The following is a 25,363-nucleotide window of genomic DNA, read 5'->3' on the forward strand; positions in this document are numbered from 1 at the left end:
TGATTGGCTGTACGTATGCATGTCTGTGTGTACGTCATGTTTATCTATGCATTAATGCCGCATTCACTGTATATCGGATTTATGGTAAAAACGAACTTCCCACTGGGAAAAACCGTCCACGTCAACCTCTATGTCACAAGATGAAGTCGTTCTGTACAATTTGTTATCATTATTAACATTTGACAAATTACAATTTAGCGGGTCACATAAGATCAAGGGACAAGCAGGGTCGCTGGGAACATGCTGTCTTCACAGGCCGGGAAAGTGGCAATTTGGTGATGCAAGGTTTAGGAGACTATGAAATCCATGCTATAAACTGATGGAAAAATGAAGTATACAACAACTAGACATATCTAAAACATCAATTAGGCCTACATGCCTAGATTGGAGCCAATTTTCTCCTCTCCATTCTGCCGTCGCAGCACAAAGTGGCTCTGTTCAACTTGATTTCTAGAATTAAACAACAGGCAGAACAAAACTCTTACGATAGGGTGTGTTTAGTTATTTCCCACCAAAAGCTTTTGAATGCGCGACCATCCGTATTTACGCCGTCTGTCCCCGGAAATAGGAGCTGAGAGTAGACCGTGAATGCAGCATTAGTCTGAGTCACATGACAGGCCAGCCTTTCCTACTGACACACATCTGATAATCATGGTAAGTAGCTGTCTAAATAGCGACAATATTATGCATTGTATTCACATGTTTCCTTCGGATTTCTGTCTGTGTTAAATTTTGGTCACTCCAACAACTAACGACAAGCGTCTTCCTCCGGCTGAAACTTAAAATCAGACTTCAAATTTGTTTGTGAATGGTGCTATGGCCTAACGCTACCGAGGTAACGTTAGCCAGCGGCTTGCTAGCTAACAAGCTGCTAAACGGTTGATTGCTTGCGACTAACTAAATGTCCGAGTCAAAACCTTCATTCAGATCATCTACAACATATTCCCCATGCAGGTATGCCACTGATATTCCAACTTGTGCTTGGTTTAATGAGCTAACCAGCGTGTCTATCGGGATAGTACAGATGGCTAGCGTTTACTAGCTAGCTGACGTTAGCTGTCCTGCTCTGCTGTGTCAAAGTCTAGCTTGTTTTGATAACGTTACCCGAATTCCCTTTGATGCTAACGGTTTGCAGAACTGTGTGTGTGCTGGTTGGCAGCACTGACATGTCAATGCATTGCTGTTCAGAAAGAGTGGCTAATTTATGATAGCTCAGCATTCTCTAGCTTCATTTGGCAGTATTAAGGTGTGTTTAGTTCTGTCATCTCATTCAAACGGCCTCTTACGACTTCTGTCACTAGACGAGTCTTTAGTCTTTACTCTCTTCAGCTGGTAATGGGCAAACGAAGTAGAAATGGATGTCATCTGATCTCTGAACAAGTCTGACTGATTGGTCTCCCTTGTACACACAGACTAAGAGTCATGTGTAACCGTGATACGTTACGTTCTCAATTTAAGCATTTATTAGTACAAATTGCACTTTTAGAACTTTTTGATTTTTGTGTGTTAAAACAGGTTTTTGACAATATGAGACCTTTAATACAAGAAAACAACACCTTAGTATTACTTCTGTTCTCACTTGCATAAGTGTTCAAATTGGTTCCCATAATTAATTCCCATCATTTCATCAACATCTGATCAGCAGTGTCTGAGCTAGAGCTTGTGACAGATGAATGAATGAAGACGGATCCATAGTCTACTTTGGGGGAACAATTGGATTTCGTGGTTTATTGTGCTGCCTTAGTTAGCAAGTTGCTGTCAGATCCATACAAGCAAAGATCCATGTCAGTTATGTTTCCATTTCCCTGGTGTTTCAGCCGACCACGCAGCAGTCTCCCCAGGACGAACAGGAGAAGCTTCTAGATGAAGCTGTGCAGGCTGTCAAGGTCCAGTCTTTCCAGATGAAGCGATGCCTGGTAGGATGATCCCACTTTGTTTTTTGTTTGTAATGTTAACATTGAAGGGCTGTAATCATTGTCTAAATAATTTACTCTGTAGATGACTCTGTAAAGTTTTTTCAAACACACAACATTTTTATAAAAGAAAATCTCAAATATTAAGAGCTGCATTACCAGTGTTGTGCTTGCAGGACACTGCTGTTAAGTTGTGAGATGTTTTCAGTATTACTAAAAACTAGTGGTACACTGCCATGCCCATGTGTCTCCAACCTGACCCTGTTGTATGGCCTACAGGACAAGAACAAGCTGATGGATGCTCTGAAGCATGCCTCCAACATGCTGGGGGAGCTGAGGACCTCCATGCTCTCTCCAAAGAGCTACTATGAACTCTGTATCCTCTACAGTTGTAGCTTGTGCATATAGGAATATATATAAAAAACAAAAGAACAGTTACAAGGCTATATACTAATGAATTTCCCATGTAAATATGGATTTTTTTTCCACATTGCTTTTCTTTCTTGACCTTTTTGTCCTTTGTCTCTCTGATTGGAAAGAAGCCACTGCTAAACTTTGTGTTGTTTCTTAGTGAATGAAACATTTCCATTTGTCTCTAATGGCTGAGTGGAGTATCTTTTTAGAAAGATCTCTGACAAAGAAACTGTTATTTGGCACATGCTAAGATAGCCAAGTTTAATCATTTTACAGTGTAATAATATTGCCTATATATTGTGTAAAGGCAACCCTGTTTGCTCATGTTAAAGATAGTGGGGTGCTACCAAAATATGTACAAATTAGAACAGAGTATTTTACAGCTAAACCTGGACTGCATGATTCTGCAGGCTAGTGAAAACTAGCTGCCTTTAAATACAACGTAAGCACTATATATGCTGTGTAGACTATGTTATGCAATCAATATTAGACAGTGATTGCAGCTAGCAGGTATTGCAATGTGTGGTTTAGTAATTGTCAGCTCTGGTGAGTTGTTGGAGTCCCTAACGGTCCGTCTAGACATGGCCATCTCTGACGAGCTCCACTACCTAGAGGTTTATCTGACTGATGAGTTTGCCAAGGGACGCAAGGTGGCTGATCTCTATGAGCTGGTCCAGTACGCAGGCAACATCATCCCTAGACTGTGAGTACCACTTTAACTGAACTGCCATCAAGCCTAACTGTTTGGTTTTAAGTAGGGTTTGAATGACGTGGGTTATAGTTCAGTATAGATCAATAATACAGTAATTATCAGTCAAACTGCATTATACCCATCATATCAAAGGTGAACAACACTGACTGGACCAGATCACATTTTTAACTAAACTGACAATATCGGCCCCATATACTGTCAAACTGATATATCGGTCCAACCCTAGTTTTAAGATACAGATTTTGTTTACTGTATTGGTTTTTCTTAAGAGACGCTGTCCTACTCTGCAAGACCAATGCACCCATGAGCTTTTATTTATTGATTTTGTTATATACTATATACTGTATATTGCTTATTTACGTATTTTTACTTAGTGCTGCTATTTTAAGTCCTCTGCTTGTGTATTTCACCGTTTCATCTCCTTCTGACATCTTATCTGAGTACAGTTCTGGTAGATGATTAATTAATGATCATATAGAATATAGAGATATTGTATAGTCTTTCGCAATTCACATCCACACACCTAGACACTTTCTGTATGTATGCATGGCCTGCTGAAGACTGCTAAAGTGAATATTGTATATTTTCATATTGTGCATATTTTTCATTTGTTTCAGTATGTTCTGTTATTTTGCATTTTATACATACATGCTATTATCCATATATTTTCTGCTCTAAATTCGTATTTTTCCACAAAACACGTTCTAGTGTGGTATTTGTTGGTTGCGTTAAGTTTGACACCTCCCACTTGCTATATTCTTTGCTATATCCTATTACTATTTGCTTCTTTTCCCCACAAAGACCATTAAAGCCGGATCCCATCTAACAGTTCTGGCACGTATGATGAATTTCTGATCAAATTGACACTCTTTGCTTTGCCCCTCTTTCTCCAGCTACCTGCTGATCACAGTGGGCGTGGTGTACGTTCGCTCCTTCCCCCAGTCTCGCAAGGACATCCTGAAAGACCTGGTGGAGATGTGCCGCGGTGTCCAGCACCCGCTGAGAGGCCTTTTCCTCAGGAACTACCTGCTGCAGTGCACCCGCAACATCCTCCCTGACGACGGAGAGCAGCCAGAGTAAGCAAGGCTAAGCTTCTTCCTTTCATATGCCTCATCTACTGTGTCTTCCAAGTAAAGTAAACTGATCGCTGATTGCTGGACCACAGTACTAGGTCAGGCCTATGTCCGTTCACATTTCCTAATCCCTAGCGTCTCCTAACTGCCATAACTTGTGCCTAGTCACTAATAAATCTTCCGTGACCGGTTCGCCTTCACATACAAAGCCAAGTTGACGCTGACGCTTCTCTCTCCTAATAGTTAAACAAACAGAATTTTATATTTACTCTCAGTTGCTGCTGCCAGGGACTTGGTTATGCTGCAAAGGGTACGGTCCATGGACAAGACTAACCTCAGAGTTGCTGTTTCTGAACACAGGGACATGTGGGGTTGGTCTTCACCCAGCCACAGGCTGAGGTTTTGGGGTGATGGCAGCACATCATAGGTTGCTCCAATAATGAATCTAATCCCAGACGTCTCCATATTTCAAAGCACTTCTTCTTCGCTACACTTAACCAGTTTATCCATTGTCCCTGCTTAGCTTCAGAAAGTCTGTCGGTACTTCTTGCTGTTTCCTTTTGGCTTTTGGCTTGTATTTGCTCAATTACCAGGTTCCTCTTTTTTTTTTTTCTTTTCTTTGTTTCATGTAGGTTTACTTCCACCAAGGCCTCTATGACCCTGCTGCACTTGCCCTATAATGTCCATGTGTCTCAATGCTGATTCTGCTTTCTGAACTGCTTTTTTAGGGGGCCATTTTCACCCACTTGCTAGAATAGGCACTACACTTCTTACTAGGGATGGGTATTTCAACGATATATTGAAATTCAATATATCGCAATACAAAAAAGTGGCAATACATATCGTGGGGCAGAAAAATGAATCATAATATTAGCTTCATTTTATTCTGCTGTAGTCATCACAAATGAGACGGCTTGACCATCACAATTTCACAAGCTCCCCATCCACATTATATTATTTTTACTTTGTGATGACATTTTTAAATTGTTGTTTACATTCTAGCAAGCCAATGCCAGTGCTAGAAAGATTTGTGTCTCAGAAATAAACATGATTCTGCACAGTCAGACTTTGTTGTGATTAGACTTTTATTTATTTATTACGTATTGTATCGGGGTTATAGAGATAAGACTCTGTTAGTGTCAACTCCAGTTTTACTTTTGCATATTTGAATTCCTCTATTAGGCTAGATAGAGGTAACTCTATCCCCTTCCCACACAGTGCTTCACTGCTAAAGCCTGGTTCATGCTGAAATGGATGCGATTGAGTGCGCCTTGTCAAAATGATGTAATTGTGGCTAAAATGATTGGGTGCATTGGAGTTGGGCACAATGTCATAAAACACCTGCAATTTGAAACGACGTGAGTGATGTGGCAAAATTGGCTGAACATAGAGGAACTGGAAGAAATTGCTGAACCTGTTTTTTTTTCATATTGGGCGACATGGAGAGCTGAATTCTCAGCACATCTGTGGCTCCTGCACGTCTAGCCACACAGAAAGCTTGAACCAAGCCAAAGACCTCCATTGTTTACTAGCATTTTTTAATGTATGAAGTAATTATTATTCTGTTTAACTTTTCTACCTTTTGTTATGTTATCTCATACACTGTCAATAGCCACATTAGCCCAAACTTTAGACACAAGTGTACTTGTCATGATAGCAGAATTTTCTGACACCAGTACTAAGTTTAATATCTAAAAATTTGATACTACTATGATACCACGACAAACAAGAAAAATATCAAGCAATATATAAATAGATAATACATAAATCGATCTCTGTGATGCTTTGCTAAGTTACATGTGGTACCACACTAGACTTGGACAGCTTTGTAACAACTTTTGCACAGGGGTTTTGATGTCAGCTTCATGTAGGCTTCTTTGATATTGGTGAATTGCCTCTTCGCAACTGAATCTTTTCTCTGACAGTTTCCCCTTTACAACACAGATTTACATTGTTTTACTTTCAACCTAGCCCATTTTAGATTATCATTAAATTTAGCAAGCAGCATTTTTGTTAGGGGGCTGTAGTCATATTGGTCATATTATCCATGCATGCCCTGATGGCTGGAACTGAATACCTCCCTACTGGCTTTCCACACCCACAGCCCACTTGATGTTCTAATAATAACCTACGTTGCCATGAATGCTAAACATTGTGGACATTTACACAAAGATTTTTTGCAGATCACAAATGATAGCAGAGTTCAGTGTTAAATTGTATCCATAAATAGTAAAGGAAAAGCAACGCTGGTTTGTCTTAGAGGATGTGGAAATGAGAGGTGTTCATTGGAAAAGGCGTTGTATAGTTTTGATTCTTAACATGCATCCGTTTTCTAACCTTACAGCCTTTCCCATTTCCCCCCACAGAGGAACGGAGGAGATGACCGGCGACATCAACGACTCCATCGACTTTGTCCTGCTGAACTTTGCGGAGATGAATAAGTTGTGGGTTCGAATGCAGCATCAGGGCCACAGCCGAGACCGAGAGAAGAGGGAGAAGGAAAGGCAAGAGCTGAGGATCCTGGTGGGAACCAATCTGGTTCGCCTCAGCCAGCTGGAGGGAGTCAATGTGGACAAGTACAAACAGGTATGTGTGTGTGTGTGGTACACTTCTCCTTGGGGAACCAGTTTGAGTTTTAAACCTCAGAGTGACGACATTTTTGCAAAGTGAGGTCATTTTGATTGGATCTCACTTCTTCAAGGGACTAACTAAGTAGGGGTGAACTAAGATTAAGATTTGGGTTTAGGATTAATATTAGAATTACAATTAGGTTTAGGTAAAGTTTGTTAAGGTTAGTTTAGAGCATAGCTGGTTCATAGTTAGGATTTAGGGTTAAGGGTTAACATTAGAATTAGGATTAGGTTATTGTTAATGGTGGTTTAGGATTTGGGTTTAGGGTTAAGATTAGGTTAAGGCTAGGCATGTAGTGGTGAGGGTTAGTGAATGAATGTGTTAATAGAAGGTCCTCATAAGTATAGTAAGACAAATGTGTGTGTGTGTGTGTGTGAGAGAAAGAGATTAAGTCCGTTCTACTATCAGCAGTTGAAATGCTCTTGTCCAACTTATAATGCTAATTAACTTGCAGGTGTATCTCCTCTTTAATGAATATGGAGCACAGAAAAACCCATTGCTGTTCTATTTTCCTAGCTAGTGTCAGATCAAAAAGCTTTGCTGGAAGGTCACCTTTATTAGTCTCCCGTAAGTGCCACTTAGAACTAAGCTTATCCCTCGTGTGTTGAGGGCTATTAATGCTGTCATATGGAAACTGAAGTGCATTTGAATATGCAAAATTGCGATCAGCATTCTGCGAGCCTATAATCTCTTCATTTTTTAAGGGTTCTTCAGTTTCTTTCAGCTCGGCTCTTCTTGGTAGTGTTTTTGTGGATATTCTGCCTGCAAAGGCAACTGGTTTATGACCTCAGGTTTAGCTCATAGCCTCGTCATTCTCACAGCTTTTCTTCTGTGTTTTCAAATGGGATAAACGAATAAAACTAACAGAACAATACACTTAACAGTAAAGCAGTCTTTATATCCTTCATGGTAATCTTTTATAATCATGTGAGTTATAATCATGTGAGTGTGCGAGGAAATTCTTTGTCTCAAAAGTAGAGGCCTATTTTAACTTCACCCCCTCAAAGCAACAGGGTTCTTTTGAATGTATAAATCTGAACAGAATGAGGGGTATTAACATTCAGAAGCATTCCCGTATTATCTGTCTGTGCTTTCCACCGCCTCAGCCTTTTGAAGCACGTTTTAACATGTTTAGTTAAATCACCATATACCCATCCACGCTCTCACCTCTAGATACGCATATTTGGGGCTGGAGTGTGCTTTAATTCAGTAATTTGGGCAGCCATGAAATGTCTGGTTAAAATTGGCTAGTATTTTCCTCTTCTTCCTCCTGTCTTCCTCTTCCCAGATCGTACTTCCCGGAGTGCTGGAGCAGGTCGTGAACTGCAGAGATTCGTTGGCTCAGGAGTATTTAATGGAGTGCATCATTCAGGTAGATATTGACTTGGTTTACGTCTGCGGTCCAAACCATGGGCATTACCTTGAGCCTAACAGCAGTGCCAGATAAGACTGGGTGGGTTGTGTTCAAGGGAAATTAAATTATTAGCTGTTTCCATCCAACTGTCAAGCAAATTTTGCACAAATGTTTGAAATTTGTGCAAAAAATAAACTGCGAATTAGGTGCGTTTCCATCAGCTGGGTTGAAATGAATATTTTGGCTTTCTGAGTATCAAAAAATACATCCACCAGAAAAATGGAAAGAGCATTTCAGGAATGTATTGGTATTGCTCAACTTGTTATTGTTGTTTAGTGTCAGATAATGTTGGTCTAGATGCCCTTCTCAGATTGAAACACTGAGATAGAGTGCTAAATGGGCACTGAGTGCTAAAGGGGCATTGCTAACACCGATCACCTGAGGAATTATAAGCTAAAAGGGGTCAGCAGTGAGCACTGAAGGTCGCATGAATGTTTTCATTCTCTTCATAAAATCATAAGACACTTGCCTCGTTTTGTTATACAATTTGTCCAGATAAAATGTCTGTAGCTCGCTTGTACACAAAAACTGAGAGATGCCAAACCGCATTGAGAAGCAACTATTGGGGCCTGGAAACACACATTTAAACCGAGGCCTGCATCTATTTCACAATGTTTTTACACCACTGTAAAACTGTCGGATTACTTTTGACCTGATTATGGGCCATATTTTTAGAATAGCATACCCAAATATCAGTGAAGTGATTCTCAAAATGCCTCTTCACTTTCAGCAGCCTCATGTAGTTTCACCTGGAATTATTAAGGGCAAGAAGAGTTGAGCATTGACTCTTACTGATAGAACAGTGCAACTTGTGGATACCAACACCAGCTATTTTGTGTAAACGAAATAACATGATCTAGAAATGTTATCACTGGTTGAGTGCTTTTCAATCTTCTATGGAAAGTTTCTTGAAGATGGAAATGGAAACTAACTTGCTAAACAAAGAAACTATTTTGGTAGGGTCCCATTTGATTTGATTTCAAAGTTCAATTCCATATTGCATTTCAATTTATACCTGTAATTTTTGAATTGGATCACATTACTCTCGGTGAGAGGCAGACGAAATGCACTTTGAAATATTTAGAATGTGCCAACTAGTGGTCATGCCAGAGTTTTCAGATTGCGGCAGCTGCCGTGACAAACTGTCAAACTTGCTTTGTTCCCGTTTGAAGAAATCCATACCGACTGAAGGAAAGCGATGTTGCCAACCTTCATAGACATGTGCTCTGGGATACTTCTATTCAAGCAGCTCTCATAAATGAGGTCTTGAGCATCATCTAGTATTTGAACAAAACATTCAGCACCAGTATCTGGCATTAGAATTGAATTGGTTCATGGGAGGTTTTTTTTTTTCTATTAAGGTTTTACATCAGAGAGTATGCAGGCAGCAGGCATGTCAGCCTGGCGTCGCATTATTGCTGTCGTGCTGAGTCACTATCAAGCTATGGCTGCCTGCTTCCAGACCTTCATTGTCGCTCTGTGATTCAGCAGTCTGGCATTAGATATCAATAGGAACGTGGACTGGATAGTTTTGTGTTGTATTTTTTAACAAATACACTTTACTGCTTTCATTACACTTTGCTGCTTCCAATATACACACACACACACACACATACAATCAAAATGCTTTATTTGAATCTACTAAATTACAGTTTCCATATATTTGAGGTTTAACATGGCTTAAGGGCATTCAAGGTTACAACCGTCTCCGCCATCAGTCTGGCTGTCTATTACTGCAGAGAATAACAGTATTTAAACTTGTCTGAAGCCATCAGCATGCATCCACTCCAGACACTAAACTAATCCTGTCCTTTCAAGGTTTTCCCAGATGAGTTCCACCTTCAGACCCTCAACCCATTCCTGCGTTCCTGTGCTGAGCTGCATCAGCACGTCAACGTCAAAAACATCATCATCGCCCTCATCGACAGGTACAACTTACTTCCGCTATCACTGTAAATATTAGCAGATATATGACCCAAATTAAATAAAGCTAGATTCTAAAGAGAAACATAGTTATGCCCAGTTTTCTCCATTTGATTGGCAGTGCCTACTTTGTACTGTATTTACTGTCATTATTTGTGCACACAGCTGATGATAAAGCCAATTCATTATGCTGTAATGATCACAATCACATAAACAGTACAGTGTTGGTTCTTAAAAATAGAGAATAGTTTAAATGTCCCATATTATTTACTTCTCATGAAGTTGTTTCCAAATGTAGCATGTCCCAGGATAAGAACATTATGCCGTATGATGTTAGCAATAAGGGTAGTTCTTGAATGAATTTGAAAAATAAATTTTACCATGGAGAACAGTCACAATACAGGCCCAGATTAGCAGGCGATGCCAACTCTCCTTATCCAAGAATATATTTCATCCATGACCTGTTACAGATACTTGGATATCCCATTGTAGCATATGAATACACCAGAAAAATTTTTTTTATAATACTTACAGCACTTCAATCATTTTTGTGATTACAAAACATCACATCCTGGAATACACTGAACATCACAAATTGATGATATCGAACAGCGTAAGAGGATCATGAACTAGTTTTATGCAATTTGCTATGAAGCTTCAAATTAGGCTGGGTGGTATGGAAAGCATTTGAAAGCAAAATCACATTATGTATGTATCTGTATTTTATGGTGCAATGCTTTAGCATGGAGTATGATGGTGAACCAAAAGCCAGTTCCACATTTCATATAACCATGGAATAAAATAGCATGACTCTTTATTCTGTTTATGCCTGTGTAATTCACCTCTACTTGTCATACAGCTGTTTTGTACCTCAAACCTAGCATGGAGACCTCCTTTGATGTTAGTCATCAACTCCATTCTTTACATTTCACAGTCTTGGCCTGCTTGTTATGACTATCGCTGGTACAATACAACTTTGGAACAGCTCCTTTGATTACACCACAGAATATGGAAATGTTGTCAATAGAAAGGGTGGTGAGAAAGAGAGTTGCTGTGGAAATCTAATGGGAAAAAGGATGACTCTTCATCTTCAAAGGTCTTCAGCATTCAAGGAAGATGAAGAAGACTGCCACCGCCATCCTTTTTCCTTAACAATGGGAATGCACTCTGATGTCTGATATTTTCTACTCTGTGCTTCAGACTAGCCCTGTTTGCTCACCGAGAAGATGGCCCCGGCATCCCGGCTGAGATCAAGCTGTTCGACATCTTCTCTCAGCAAGTGGCCACTGTAATTCAGGTAGTTTACATCAGCCTTGTTCCCGAAGCCCCCTTAAGAGAATATAACCAGTCTGTAAACACAGGTTTAACACCGTGTCATACAGCACAGCTGTCAATTTGAAAGTGAGAAAGAAAGTGTAAATGCAGAGTTCAAGAATTGAGTTTTTCCCCCTCATTTCCTTTGCTGAGTCTTCATTAGGTGGCAGGCAACAGAATGAGCTCGTCTAAGGTCATCCTGAATACTAACACATTCACTGATGAAATGTTTTCACTGTGAAAACATTGGCTGAGAATAACACCGGGGTAAAGCAACATTCAGTAAAGTTTCAACCAAAATAATAAGCAGAATAAATGGAACACATGCAGTGGTTGTTGTGATGCATCTGCAAAGGAATCCCGCATTTAAAATGAATGAACTTCCATTGCAAAGCAACATATTTGATTTTTAATTTGGTCGAGGGGTATGAGAAAATTGTAAACCACTTCAGTAACTACTTTTATTTCTTATTAAATGAGAATAGCAACAACTTTTCCACCCTGACAAGATTAAACATCTAGGGGAAACACTGAGTACTTCTACTTTTTGGAATTATTTGGCACGAAAGTAGTACATTTTAAAGGTAATAAATATCAGCACAAAATATCGGCTATCAGCAGCCTCAATCCGAAAATATTGGTATTGTTAAAGCTGAAAACAAACATTGGTTTCCACATGCTGACTTTTTCATCCTATGGTTTCCTCCTCCAGTCTCGCCAGGACATGCCATCAGAGGACGTGGTCTCTCTTCAGGTCTCTCTCATCAACCTGGCCATGAAGTGCTACCCCGACCGCGTCGACTATGTAGATAAGGTCCTGGAGAGCACCGTGGAGATCTTCAACAAGCTCAACCTGGAACAGTAAGTCCTGACATGCTTTAGGGTTAAGGGTTGCAGTGTGTTTAGATAAGTGCAGTGGTCATGGGATTTCTGGACTATCATGAAATTGTGATTGGTACATTCCAGACAGGGAATTAAATAAAGTCCCTGAAGTGATGGCATATCAGTGAATTTTACAAATGGGTTAAATTATCTACCCTGTATCCCCTACACTAAAACTACTCTAGCTAGCATATTCTGTTCATTAAGACCCCAACCTTTATTTCTAAATTTAAAAATGTGTCAACAAAAGGACAAAATAGACACCAATTTAAAAAACAAAAACATGTTTTTGACAGTAGCTGCCATATAGCTAACATATATTTAAAGTTAAATTCCTCATATGGCCCATCACTATCCTTTGACCTGCTCAATTTGTTCCTGTCTCATTGAAAACATCTTATACTTTGCATTTCACAAGCAGTCACAGGCAGTCAGCCTTTCCAAATATACTGTGACAAGTGAATGTTTAAAACCCAGAGTTAAGCACAACACTGGTTTAATTGAACTTGCAGCTGTGCTGTAATATCATCTCTGTAGGTAACAAGATGTCACAGAATGGAGTAATTTGGGAGACTTAAATAATGGGCCTCATTCACAAAACTTTTCTTAAATTTGGCTTACTTTAGTTCTTGAGAAAAGTGGCTATGAAAAACCATGTGGGACTAATGACACGTCCGCCACCCCTTGATTTTGCGCGTACCCTCAGGCGTTTCTGATGATGAATGCCACTTGTGCGTAAAGTGGATGCGTGTGCCTGCTGATGTTGAATAGCATAGGTAGATGCCCTTGCAACCCTCATACAGGACGTGTTGACTGAAGGCTCATGTGCAAAAAAACAACACTAATGTTGGAGAAACCATGGGAAAGAGACAGAATAAGACAAACTTGTTACAGCTTGTTAGAGCTGTACTCTGGCTGACAGTCATTCTTGCAGAGTGCTGGGAGTGCTTTGTGAAGAGCCCTTCTATTAGCCAAGAGTAATGGAGGAGAATCAATTCAGGGGTTCAAGATGCTCAATTGGCCGAGAAAATCCCCAGTCTTCCATGGTAAAAAAAAAAAAAGGCATGGCAAACGGTAACTGTCCATGAAAGGAAAAACAAAATTATAGTGTCATTTTACTAGAAGTGAAGTCTGCTAATATAATCTGTGGTAAATAAGCATATAAACAGTACCCAGTAAAATTATTAAACACCTCAAGCCCTGCCTACTTGATCATTGTGTTGCAATTACAGTATATCCAGTAAGTCAAATAAGCACAAGCTGGATAGCTAATGTTAAGAGGCATCCAATACAAACAATCAGCCTGAAGTATGTAGTGCTGACTAGTCTGGTATCATTTAAGTGGATTAGCCCGCTATAACTTCCTTTTCAGCCCCGCCCGATGAAGTTCATTCACCGGGGTGAGGGAAGCCCTCTTCTGTAGAAGGTTGGCACTCAGCGCCAGCTTCTTGGTCTCTTTATGGTGTAGGTGTGCAGTTACAGTGTGCTAGTCCAGTTGGCTCAAATGGTTGGAGTACGCAGTCGTCTTCAGGCTTTCAGGGGAAACTCTCCGCTCCACCAAAAATGATTCCATGAAGGCAATGGCATGTGTACCGTCAACCCCTGTCACCAGGACCTGTTTTCCTGGTCATCCAACTAGGAACAAAACTTTATGTATGGGCTGAGCTACTTTTTCATCCACTGTATCCACTTTTTCATCCACCGGCCAGCTGCAATATCTTGGATTTTGTGCTTTACGGCACAAAAGAGGAAGAGGGTGCTGCTCTTCCAGCGCAAATGGAACTAAAGCTTTCAGAGTTTCTGGCAGTGGCAGATGGTGGAAGGAGTGAAAGCCAGATATAAATAATAAATAATCACTTCCAACATATTTATCCCCTTCAGCAGAGCCAAAGACACCAGGGAGGGGGAGGGGAGTCAGGAAACAACAGGATTTATGGGAAAAGTGGTCTTAATTTTGAGAAATACTAGCACTAAGAATACCACGACGTGAGATGGAAGCTACCAGTTGTTTTGACTATGGTCTCATTTAATCGTATTATACCAAAAAATTTCCTCCTTTCCCCTTTCTTCCCTCTTTCAGCATTGCGACCAGCAGTGCAGTGTCCAAGGAGCTGACCAGACTGCTGAAGATACCGGTGGACACCTACAACAACATCCTGACGGTGCTGCAGCTCAAGCACTTCCCGCCGCTCTTTGAGTACTTCGACTATGAGTCGCGCAAGAGCATGAGTTGTTATGTGCTGAGCAACACACTGGACTACAACACCACCATCTTGGCACAGGAGCAGGTGGGATCACTCGCTGATACGCCCACACTAGGATGTCAGCATTTTACATTTTAGCCTTTTAGCTGACTCCCTTACCCAGAGACTTACAGTGAGTGCATGGAGCGAGGCAGGATGGCCTAGTGTTGAGTGAGGTCATTTCTGTTTTCCTTGAAAGATCGTGAATGATAGAGACACGCACTCTTTTGCATTGTCCATTTCTCACTCCCCAGCCATCTCCTCTTTCAAAAGGACTTTAGTATTAAAGCACTAACTCCACTTCTCTCCTCCCCTTCCATCGGTCTCTCTAGGTGGATGCCATCCTGAACCTGGTGTCCACGCTGATTCAGGACCAGCCAGACCAGCCGGCAGAAGACCCTGACCCCGAGGACTTTGCTGAGGAGCAGAGCCTTGTGGGTCGTTTCATCCACCTGCTGCACTCTGACGACCCTGACCAACAGTACCTGGTGAGAACTCTCCTCAACTACGTTTAGTTTTTCCATGGCTGATTGTATGTTTGTCTGTTCGCTATGTTCAGCTTTCAGTGAAGTTTGAAAATTCTTCAAAATTCAAACCAACCTATTTTATGGCCAGAAAAAGTTGTTTTTTTGTCCCCCATGATGAAATGTGATCAGTCTCCATTCATCAGTTTATTCATCCATCCATCCATCACACACAGTATCTCAAACACCACTGATTAGATTCTGATGAAACTTTGGGAAATGATGCATGCCACAGCTGCATTCCAGAATTTTTTAAATTGCACTGATTGCTACAATTACAATTGCCCATATCAGCTATCCTACAAATTTGTTTCCGGGACCATCAGCATGTTGCATTTTGAGTATGCTGGAAAACAGTTTCCCCCCTAAGGTTTGACTAATGTGGGACATTATGTTGTCATGGCATCTGTCTGTCTGTAGACACGTTCTTTTGAACACAATAACTCAGGAACAATACATGATAGTAACTTACATACGGTAGTAACTTACATACTTACACCACATGTTCCCGCTATAGAGAAGATGATTTGATTCGATTTTAGGGCACTTTGCTGCATAAATTTGCATATTAATAAAGTAAAACAGATTTTCTTGAAACTAGTATAACTCCTTAATGCTTTAAAATACAGAGTTCACATTAATACCGCCCATGTGTTATGTGTAGACAAGTATGTTGACATAGAAATATTTGCTAAAGCATTAATTAGCTTAGCAAATATTAGCATTAGGAAGCTCAAGGGCCTCTTGTCATTTATTTACTGATTGGCCCACAGTGTGACTGTTTCATTTGTGCAATCAACCAATATATGGCACCACATAATGACCCAAAAATGACTAGCAGACAATGCAGATGGGCCTACAAAATGCATTTGCATTGTTACCTAACAGATTTAAAACTTTTACCTTTTTCACATTTGTATGAGTTGCAACTGAATTGGCCCAAAGTGCGACTGCATCATTGGTGGGGGAAAATGTGTTCACTGTTGCCCTGTTTTCATTGAAGTTAACATGATGACTTGTGATCAGATTCTGAACACAGCCCGGAAACACTTTGGTGCTGGAGGAAACCAAAGGATCCGCTACACACTCCCTCCTCTGGTGTTCGCTGCCTACCAGCTGGCCTTCAGATACAAGGAAAACTCCTCATCGGTACATGCTTACCCTCTATATACTACATCTTCTACATTATACCCTCCTCTCTATACTGTATCATAGTGTCCTCCTAATATTAAATGCTCCTTCCTGTGTCTTTAAACCACTCTCATCAGGATGACAAGTGGGAGAAGAAATGTCAGAAGATCTTCTCCTTCGCCCACCAGACCATCAGCGCGCTAATCAAGGCAGAGCTCGCCGAGCTGCCTCTCCGACTCTTCCTGCAGGGGGCGCTGGCTGCAGGCGAGATTGGCTTCGAAAACCACGAGACTGTGGCCTACGAGTTCATGTCACAGGTATAATGAACAGCTAAGTGGCCCTCCACAACATTGATTTTAGTCCTTCAAAGGGTTCCACAAAGTGATTCTAGACTAGAAGAAGATTAAGGTAACTTGTTCATTAGAACAATCACTAACACCTAACTAGCAAAGGCTAATTAGGCGTTGCATTTCTAAATAATCTACAATGATACTGACTGAGGGATATGAGGCGAAAGAGTTCAGAGGGAAAACTTTGGGAAGCACACATCTCTGATATTATAGGGAGATATTTAGGGCAGTGTATAAAAGGAAATGCATCTCGTCTTCAATCTATCTCTCTGGCTCCCACCTTTTAACTTCCTCCCCCTCCCTCCCAACCCGTCCCCCTCACCAGGCCTTCTCGCTGTACGAGGATGAGATCAGCGACTCCAAAGCCCAGTTGGCGGCCATCACGCTCATCATCGGTACCTTTGAGCGAATGCGGTGTTTCAGCGAGGAAAATCACGAGCCGCTGAGGACTCAGTGTGCGCTGGCCGCCTCCAAGCTTCTGAAGAAGCCCGACCAGTGCCGAGCCGTCAGTATCTGCGCCCATCTCTTCTGGTCCGGTCGCAGCACTGACAAAAATGGCGAAGAGGTGTGTGGTAGTAGTCTTACTTACTGATCGTACAGTAGTGGTAACTAAAACGGTTGGTAAACTGTGACCTGAGATCAGAAACAAAAATCACTTATACTTTCAGAAAATAACTTACTTATGCATGTTTGTTAAAAGACACTATCTTCCTATAACTTTGATCAGTTTGATACTTGTATGATGTGTACTATAACTTTATATCATAAAGATTCATGTCAGCCTAAAAATTTTAGTAAAAAGGTGAGTAAACTCTACACTACCAATAAAAAGGTGGGTAAATTCAGTTTAGGTGCATTTACCCCCTACTACATGCCTGGTCTTACTCCAATCTTACTTAGGCCGGGCACACACTACACGACTTTTAGGCTGATTCTAACAACGATTTGGCATTGTGATTCAGGACTAGCACAGATGATCTTGTAGTGTGTGAGGGACCAGCAGTCTTTTGTACCAGTGAGACTTAAGTTCAAACATAGGCTAGTTTGAACATTAATTCACACAAAGTTCGAGTTAACGCATTACTCAAATTTTAACGAAACGCACCAACTGAAATAGTTCCAACGTAGACATAAGGCACAAATTCAAACTTACAATGCCCCCCTACTAGGTGTAAAGTCGTCTGTAAAATAGCTGTTGTTGTTGCAAATTGATTTGATTGATGGGAAAACTTGCTGGAGAACAGCTGGTGCAGCAGCTTGCAGGACTTGAATCTCTTGCCTCCCGATCCAGTCAGGACCATCACCGCCGATTCAAACATGTTTGATTTTTACGACTCAAATCTGGACAAGGCTTGACATCCTCCTGTAGTGTGAGCTGGTCAACCACTCAAATCTAAACAGAGATAGATAGCCACGGCAGCAATAGCCAATGAGAGCTAAGCACCAGAGAAGGAAAAAAAAATACAGGACGTGTGGAAAGAAAAACACTCTGCTTCTTGTTCTTGCAAAATTTGTGGTTCACGTAGTGTTAGAACTTGGGTAGTGTGTGTTTCCTGGTCGTCAAGTGTGTGTATTAAGTCAAAAATCTGCAATTGACAGTTGTTAAATGTGATGCCCAACCTTTTCAGTCTGTTCAGTCATGTAGTGTGTTCGTCAGCCTCACAAGTATTTAATTTCCCTTCCACAAATGAATGAATGGGCCGTCAGTAAGTGTTTTTTATCCATTCTGAAATTGAAGGCAGTACTCAAGAAAGGAATTTAACAGCAAGTCCTTGTTCCTATTTTTGTGTGACTTGAAATTGAATGGTGTTTGATTGCTGCTGTGTGACATAGTGCAGATAGCAAGGCTCTTTGCGTGGCCCACATTTGTCTGATTCAGACAAATCCAGGATACGTTCAGGATGGAGACTTCCTGCTGGAGACACACTGCTGAAAATGACGGAGGCACCATTAGCTCACGATGACGGCAACATCTGTCCCTGATGTAACACAGAAGAATGGGGAAGACACAGTTGTGTGTGTGTGTGTGTGTTTCAGGGTTGAGGTCTACTCACTTTTAGTTCACGCCATTCAAAATGTAAATTGAAAATACAGTTGACATAATGATAAAGCCATCACTCTCATTTTGGATACAGATTGGATTTCAGAAGCTTCTTGTATTAAGAGAGTCCAGTTTTTTTTTTTTTTAACAGAAAATCCACTTCCTTAACTGATTGAATTGGAAGCAAACTGAGCCAAATCCTGGTGTTGGCATTAATGAATAATGAAGTCAGTCACGATATGTACATACAGTATATGCATTGGATTGCCAGGGAAATTAGGTTGCTGCTCCATCAGTGATGAATAATGCTGAAGAGTCACTGTTGCTGAGTGGCTCAGAGAGGCACTGAAGGTTTCCTGCCATGATACACATCGCTGTATTTCCCTCAGCTCAGAATGGCCATCTGGATCTATTGAGTCAAATATGCCAACACAGTGCCAACAGTGACTGAAGCACCAGTAATAAATCAATAGCCGCTTGTCAGCGGTGAAGCTATTCTAAGTCAAAGGATTTCCAGTGGTTATACAGCTTCACAGTTATAACCATCATGTAGCCTGGATGTAAAATGCAAGCTGCAGATGATGGGTGCGGAAGTTTTATATTTATTTGTCAGTTATTTTTCATCAACATGAACTGTGTTGTTCTTTGCTCATGACACTGTACTTCAATCTGTGTTTCCACGTTGTGGGTTGTTGTGGGTTCAGATCCGTGACGGTAAGCGGGTGATGGAGTGTCTGAAGAAAGCGCTGAAGATCGCCAACCAGTGCATGGACCCGTCGCTGCAGGTCCAGCTCTTCATTGAGATCCTCAACAGATATGTCTGCTTCTACGAGAGGGAAAACGATGCGGTGAGAAACCATGAGTATCCCTCCTCCCTCCTCCCTCGCTGTTCTGGCTCTCAATGTTACAGTGTCATCCTGATTTCCTCCAGTTTCTCCATCTAGTCCCCTTCAGTGGCGTTCCTCCTGCTAAATGTGGTTCACTCCCACTCTCTGTCATTCATTTCCCTCACCAACAGCTCTTCTTGTTTTCAGTTCTCTCTGCGTGTATAAAGATGCCCTCAGATTAGGGATTGACTGATTCAAGTTTTTAAAGGCCAGTATTCTTGAATTGAAACTACTAATAGCTGACATTTTGTGCCAATATGCAGTATGCTTAAATTTGACCATTTTCATGCCTTCCTCTGCCTGAATAGTGGGAGAGGAGCTAGTTGCGGACTCTGTGTTGTCGTCTGGCCACACAGTACAATATAATGACTATAATGACTGAATAGCTAGAGATGACCAATTCCAGTTTCGCTTAGCCATAGAGTGAAGAGCTCCTGCTTGGTGACTCGACCATTCAATTTTTTTTTACCGGTTGATAAAAACCTTATGCTTTCAGCTACAAATACAATTCAAATACAAAAATACAATACAATATAGTGTTAAATGAGAGAAGCAACATTCCCCCAGCTAATATCTTACTTCAGTGTGATGTCTCAGCAGGTTTCAGCAGGTTTCCACCCCTTGTGTGCAAGCAAACTAGTTCCTTTCCTCACTCTTGTGACACCAAGTTATTAAAGGCCAAATTTTAATCCATTCAGTCTTATAGCTGCACTAGGCAGGATTTATATGTAAAGATCCAGCCGTCTTAGCTTAAATCACAAACTGGCGCTGCAACAGAGAAGTGTCCCATCCTCCCTAATTGGGATGCTGTGGATTCACCCTATTTGCCCAAATTTAATTTGGGCGCCTGTTTGGTCACTGGTGGGAAATCTTCTCCACATAGGAAGTGACAAATCAAAACTTGAGAGAAGAGTCTTCTAAACAGCAGTAAGCAGCGCTCTGTCCGGAAAAAGCTGGACTCACCAACGATGGCTGAACCTCTTCACCACCTCCACCCACCACACACTAAGAAGACGTTTAGTTTACTGACGTCACCTTACAGGATTTCTGGGTAATGAAGTCCTCCAAATTCAAACAGTTTCCTCTCACTGCCATTTGGCGTTAAATCGCTTAGAGCAGCTTTAATGCAGCTTCCAGCTCCCCATAATTAACCCATTGATCCCAGCAAGCTGAACACATTTTGGCAGTTAAAATCTACACGCACATAACATTTGACCACTCTGTTAAAGAAATGTAGAGGGAGAAAGTTAGAAAATTGATCAAGCATGGCCATCAGCCCTGCATCCAAATAGTTTTCTGTGTTCTTTAATGTTTGCATTCACATTCCACCTTGAAGGCTTTGTAACTGTCATCCATCCTCCCACATATCCCAGCCATCTGCCTCACCACACGTATTTGTGTGTGTGCGTGTGGTGTTGCATGGCTCTGCTGCTAATAGCAGGCAGTTCAGAACACACCATCTGATTTTAATGTTTTTTTTTTACTATCTTCAACCCTCCTTGTTTTATGCAGCAAAATTTCATCAGCCAATAGTTCTCTCCTCCCCCAGCAGGGGAAGTGATCATCTGATACCCTTATCTTTATTTTCCTAATAGTTCTACATCATTCTTCAGATGCTTTAGTACTTTGGAGACTGCCAAAGCAAAATGGAAATCTATGAGAGGCTACATTTGCAGTTTTTAAAAAAAAAAATTTTTTTTTTTTATTGCAAGACAAAAGACAGAACATTGACAGGACAACACGAGAAAAACAAAACAATGAATATAGGACAGGACAATTAATAAAAGTCTTGCCAGAAAACAAGAGAGCAAAGTGACATTAGTTGTCGGGTATTGTGTTGATCTGGTGTGTGTGTGTGTGTGTATGTGTGTGTGTGTGTGTGTGCGTGCCTGCCTGTGTCCCACATTGTCAGACTAGGAAGAGGTCTATAAAGGTGGATGGGAGATAGAGTAATAATAAATAAAAAATAAATAAATGAATAAAATAAAATTAAAAAAAAAATAAAATAAAACGCTAATACTAATACTACCTTTGACAGCCCCTGACAAAATTAATACTACTGCTGTTATTACTACCACCATCACCACCACCACTAATAGCGATAATAATAATAAAGTCAGGGAGGGTGCGAGCAGCACCTTCACTGGCAGTGAAGCTAAGATTATTACTATGAATGTCATTTCTGTGCCGTTATTACTATGTTTCCAATGTTGTTGTTTTCTTTGTGGAGATTTTTATTTATTGCGTTATTGATGTTGGTCCCGCTTTGGGTCGCCCCCAGACCCTTATAGGAGGGGGCTGGCCCATTGTAGGCTTGATCCCTTCCTAAACCGCTCCCAGACCCTGAGGAGGGGGCCTGTTTATTAGGGATTGGCAGTCGCACTTAGTTGTGGACTTTGTTGAGGGGAGGAATATGGTGACCCAGCCTTGCCCCCCATGCTGCCCGCTCTAGAGAGATCCGTCAGGGCACCCCAAATCAGCCCACCCCAGCTGCCCGGAACAAGGCGGAGCACCGCCTTGTCCCGGGCAGCTGGACAATAAATAAATAAATAAATAAAAATAATCTAAATAAATATTTAAATAAATAAATAAAAATTTAAAAAAATAACATTTGCAGTTTTGATGTAGTGGCACATAACAGATAGGAATAATGTTGTAGTATGAATTGGCAATAATATGTGTCGTTTAAAAGGATCATTTCTGTTTTCATGTGATATTCAGATGGTTCTGTGTCCTGAGTGACATGAAGTTTATCCAGTGCTAATTGCAAATTAATCATTGAGTCATAGAGCCCGTAATGGCATCTTCAAATCTTGTTTTAAATTGACTTTAAATTAAGAATTGTTGATTTAAACAATTGTTTAAACAATTGTTTTGACCAAGAACTATGGAGCACGTCACAGCCCTATAACTGTCATTTAACATCAATGGTGGTGAAATTCTTTTTTGTACAAATTACCAGAGCAAACCATTAATTCCGGTTATGCCTGGTTCTTTAGATTACTTTTTGGTTTAATGTTGCATTCACCTCATATGAGAAAGTCAGCAGATACAAGCTTCCTACTAGAAAATACCGTTCACCTCAGCTTCCAGCTTGGATTCTTTGGTTGACAATCCATGTTTGGTTTACTGTAAAGCATGAATTTAAATGTATTATCATCACTAAGTTCATGTTAAGTGTGTAAAAGCTGATCAGGAGCAACCAAAGTCTACAGAAAATAATCATAGCATCTTGACGGCTTCAAACAAGTTTGAGCATGTAAACATTTCCAAATCGTGACTTACTATACTAAATATTGCGTTATGAGCAGCAATTCTCCTCTAACCCTGTCCCTGATCCTCCACCCATCTAGGTGACGGTTCAGGTGTTGAACCAGCTGATCCAGAAGATCAGGGAGGACCTGCCCAACCTGGAGGCCAGCGAGGAAACCGAGCAGATCAACAAACACTTCCACAACACACTGGAGCATCTGCGCCTGCAGAGGGAGTCCCCCGAGTCCGAGGGCCCCGCCTACGAGGGCCTGGTCCTTTAAAACCACAGCGGATGGAAAGGGTTTGGGGGTCAAACTCTAGATATATAACTAGATTGTGAATATATAACTTACACACACACTTGCAAAAACACACTCGCACCAAGGTATCCCATCCAGTAGGTCAGGGTTTTAAAAAAAAATAAAATAAAAGTGTGATGTGATTATGCCGCCGAGAGCTATCTTATCTTCCTCTTTAAATCTTTCCCTATCCCTCCTTCTCCTTTTATCTTTTATTTCCCCCCCATCAATTCCTCCTCCCCCCTGCCTCCCAGGACCATTTCATGACTTTATTTTTTAGCTAGAACAGGTTTGAAATGTTACATTTTGAGAAACCGGTGCATTGACAACACTGCACTTATCTTCACCTTGCACTTCCAAAGTCTTTGGCATCATTCCTTCGTGAATTCCTACTTGAGCGTTTTCGTCATCCAGAGGGAGCCCCCCGCGCCGAGAGAGCCGAGAGATACTCAGTTTAATAAACAGATGAACTTTAACCCGCTGTCTGTCACTGTATCACTGGTAGCATCCCCCATAGCCATGCTGTTAGTCTTCGTCCACTGGGTCTTAGGTCTCCATCCCTCCCTTCCTCGTATTGAAAACCTTTTAGTTGAGTATCTTATGGTTGCTGAATCTAATAGAAGTGTCATGGTGTTCAATCCTCCCCCTCAATAGCCAGAAGTCTTTTAATAGCCAGTCAATCTGCTGTTCTTCAGGATGGCTTGGGGGAAGTCTTACCAGGTGTAGATGAAACTGAAGACCCATGCATGCTATGGCACCGCAGACGTGACACAATGAACACGGTTCCTCACGAACACTTAAGAATGACCACTTTTTCACCCCGTTTCAGACGTTTGTGGTGCAAACTTTTTTTATCCTTCCATTTAATCATGCAATATTTTCCACGATTATTGATCCTTCTGCTAGTCTAAGTCCATGGGCAGCGAGGAGAGTACAAGTGACCTTTTGAAGAATCTGTAGGAGGTTTTTTTTTTGTTACGAACGGCGGAGCGTTGGCTGCCTGCCTCTCGTCAAAATGTGTGGACTCGTATTTTAAAATATAACTCGCGCTCTCGTCCCTTTTCTGATTAAATGCGTCGGATACGTCTCGCCATCTCTCTTTTTGCTTCTCGTTCATTTGTCCATTTATCTGTGGCGCCAGGTCATTCTGCATGTGCGGAACAGAGACGAAGCGAGGCTGCAGATGAAGCGTCCTACCAGCTGTACCGCTTAGCTCCGGTGTCTGAGATTGACATTGCTTTGCTGAAATATGTAATCCATTGCCTGGTAATGTTGTGTCATTGTTGCCGGTGAAGCTAGTGAATAACAGAGCAGTCTGACCCTTCAAGTTGATCTGTTTGTAGAGGGGGGGGGGGGGCAGTGATTCCTCTGGAAATTGCATGGTAGTCGTTAAGCTGCCATACTGAGTGCTTGATGATGCGTGTGTGTGTGTGTATGAGAGATTATTGCATTGGTAGCTGCAGCTTTCAACAGTGTCTGCTAACATCTTTATTTCTTAGCTGTTAATGTTGCGTTGATTTGTTGGAGGCAGCATCTACCTATTCCTCTCCCTCCCTGGATCTCTGTCATGTATTGTATGTATAACCTACTTGTAAATCAGAGAAAGAGGAAAAAAGCAGAATAAATATCAATTATCATCAGTCATTTGCACAAATAAACAAATTGATATTAACCCTACATGTCTGCATCTTGTTTATTGTACACACACAGCCTATCAATGTAATCGTTAATTGGAATGGCCTTAACAACAGTAGTTTCAACAACAGCATAAAATCTCATATACATTAGTACTCACTGTATTATTAAATATTTTTTCTGTTTCCAGGTACACTTTAGGTCATGCATTACAATTTGACGATTGACTGACTAAATGAGTTAAAAGTGACTACAATTATACAGCTTTGTTTTTCATTATTATTAAGAATTGTATACCTACTTTTGAAACACCTGGTAGATGTATTCATTCATTGCCTTCATGATAACTTGTTAGAATGATCTAACTGAATGGTTCTGCTTCCAGGATCATTACATTAGTATTCACCTTCATTTGGATTTAATGGTGAACTTGGCAGTTATGGAACTGTGGAGTTGACTTTGAAGCCTATAGTGTTACTTAATTGTTAATCTACCCCTTTCTCAATAATGAATGTGTATATTTATGACAGTATTGCTTTTGCATAGTCTTGTATTTCTCTTCTGCTGAGCGAGCTCTAATTGTCTGTATTATAGCTGAATATTACCTATAGCTTAATATTGGTCTATACCTTCTATTTCACAGCTCCTTCTTTGGAGAATGTGCCACACAAAGTTATCTCAATTTCCACCCCCATCTGTCTGGCAAAAGGATTGTAAATTTAAAT

General features: G+C 40.9%; 1 protein-coding gene across 1 annotated transcript; it reads left to right on the forward strand.

The window, feature by feature from the left end:
• Positions 1-576: 576 nt before the first annotated feature.
• On the forward strand, positions 577-24,675 carry vps35 (VPS35 retromer complex component). Its single transcript, XM_071926147.2, has 17 exons — positions 577-654; positions 1,818-1,916; positions 2,193-2,289; positions 2,907-3,030; positions 3,933-4,115; positions 6,479-6,698; positions 8,032-8,115; positions 9,976-10,085; positions 11,281-11,377; positions 12,107-12,255; positions 14,357-14,564; positions 14,852-15,007; positions 16,070-16,192; positions 16,312-16,491; positions 16,850-17,089; positions 19,270-19,413; positions 22,806-24,675. The coding sequence occupies exons 1-17, from the start codon at positions 652-654 to the stop codon at positions 22,983-22,985; spliced, it is 2,397 nt and encodes a 798-aa protein (XP_071782248.1). The 5' UTR covers positions 577-651; the 3' UTR covers positions 22,986-24,675.
• The last annotated feature ends 688 nt before the right edge of the window (positions 24,676-25,363 follow it).

The sequence above is a fragment of the Centroberyx gerrardi genome, chromosome 1 (genome assembly GCF_048128805.1).
Source record: "Centroberyx gerrardi isolate f3 chromosome 1, fCenGer3.hap1.cur.20231027, whole genome shotgun sequence".
NCBI classification, from domain to species: domain Eukaryota; kingdom Metazoa; phylum Chordata; class Actinopteri; order Beryciformes; family Berycidae; genus Centroberyx; species Centroberyx gerrardi.

Coding starts and splice junctions, on each gene's coding strand:
- vps35 (XM_071926147.2), top strand. Junction 16,492..16,849: donor CCTACGAGTTCATGTCACAG/GTATAATGAACA, acceptor CCCCCTCACCAG/GCCTTCTCGCTGTACGAGGA. Junction 19,414..22,805: donor ACGAGAGGGAAAACGATGCG/GTGAGAAACCAT, acceptor CCACCCATCTAG/GTGACGGTTCAGGTGTTGAA.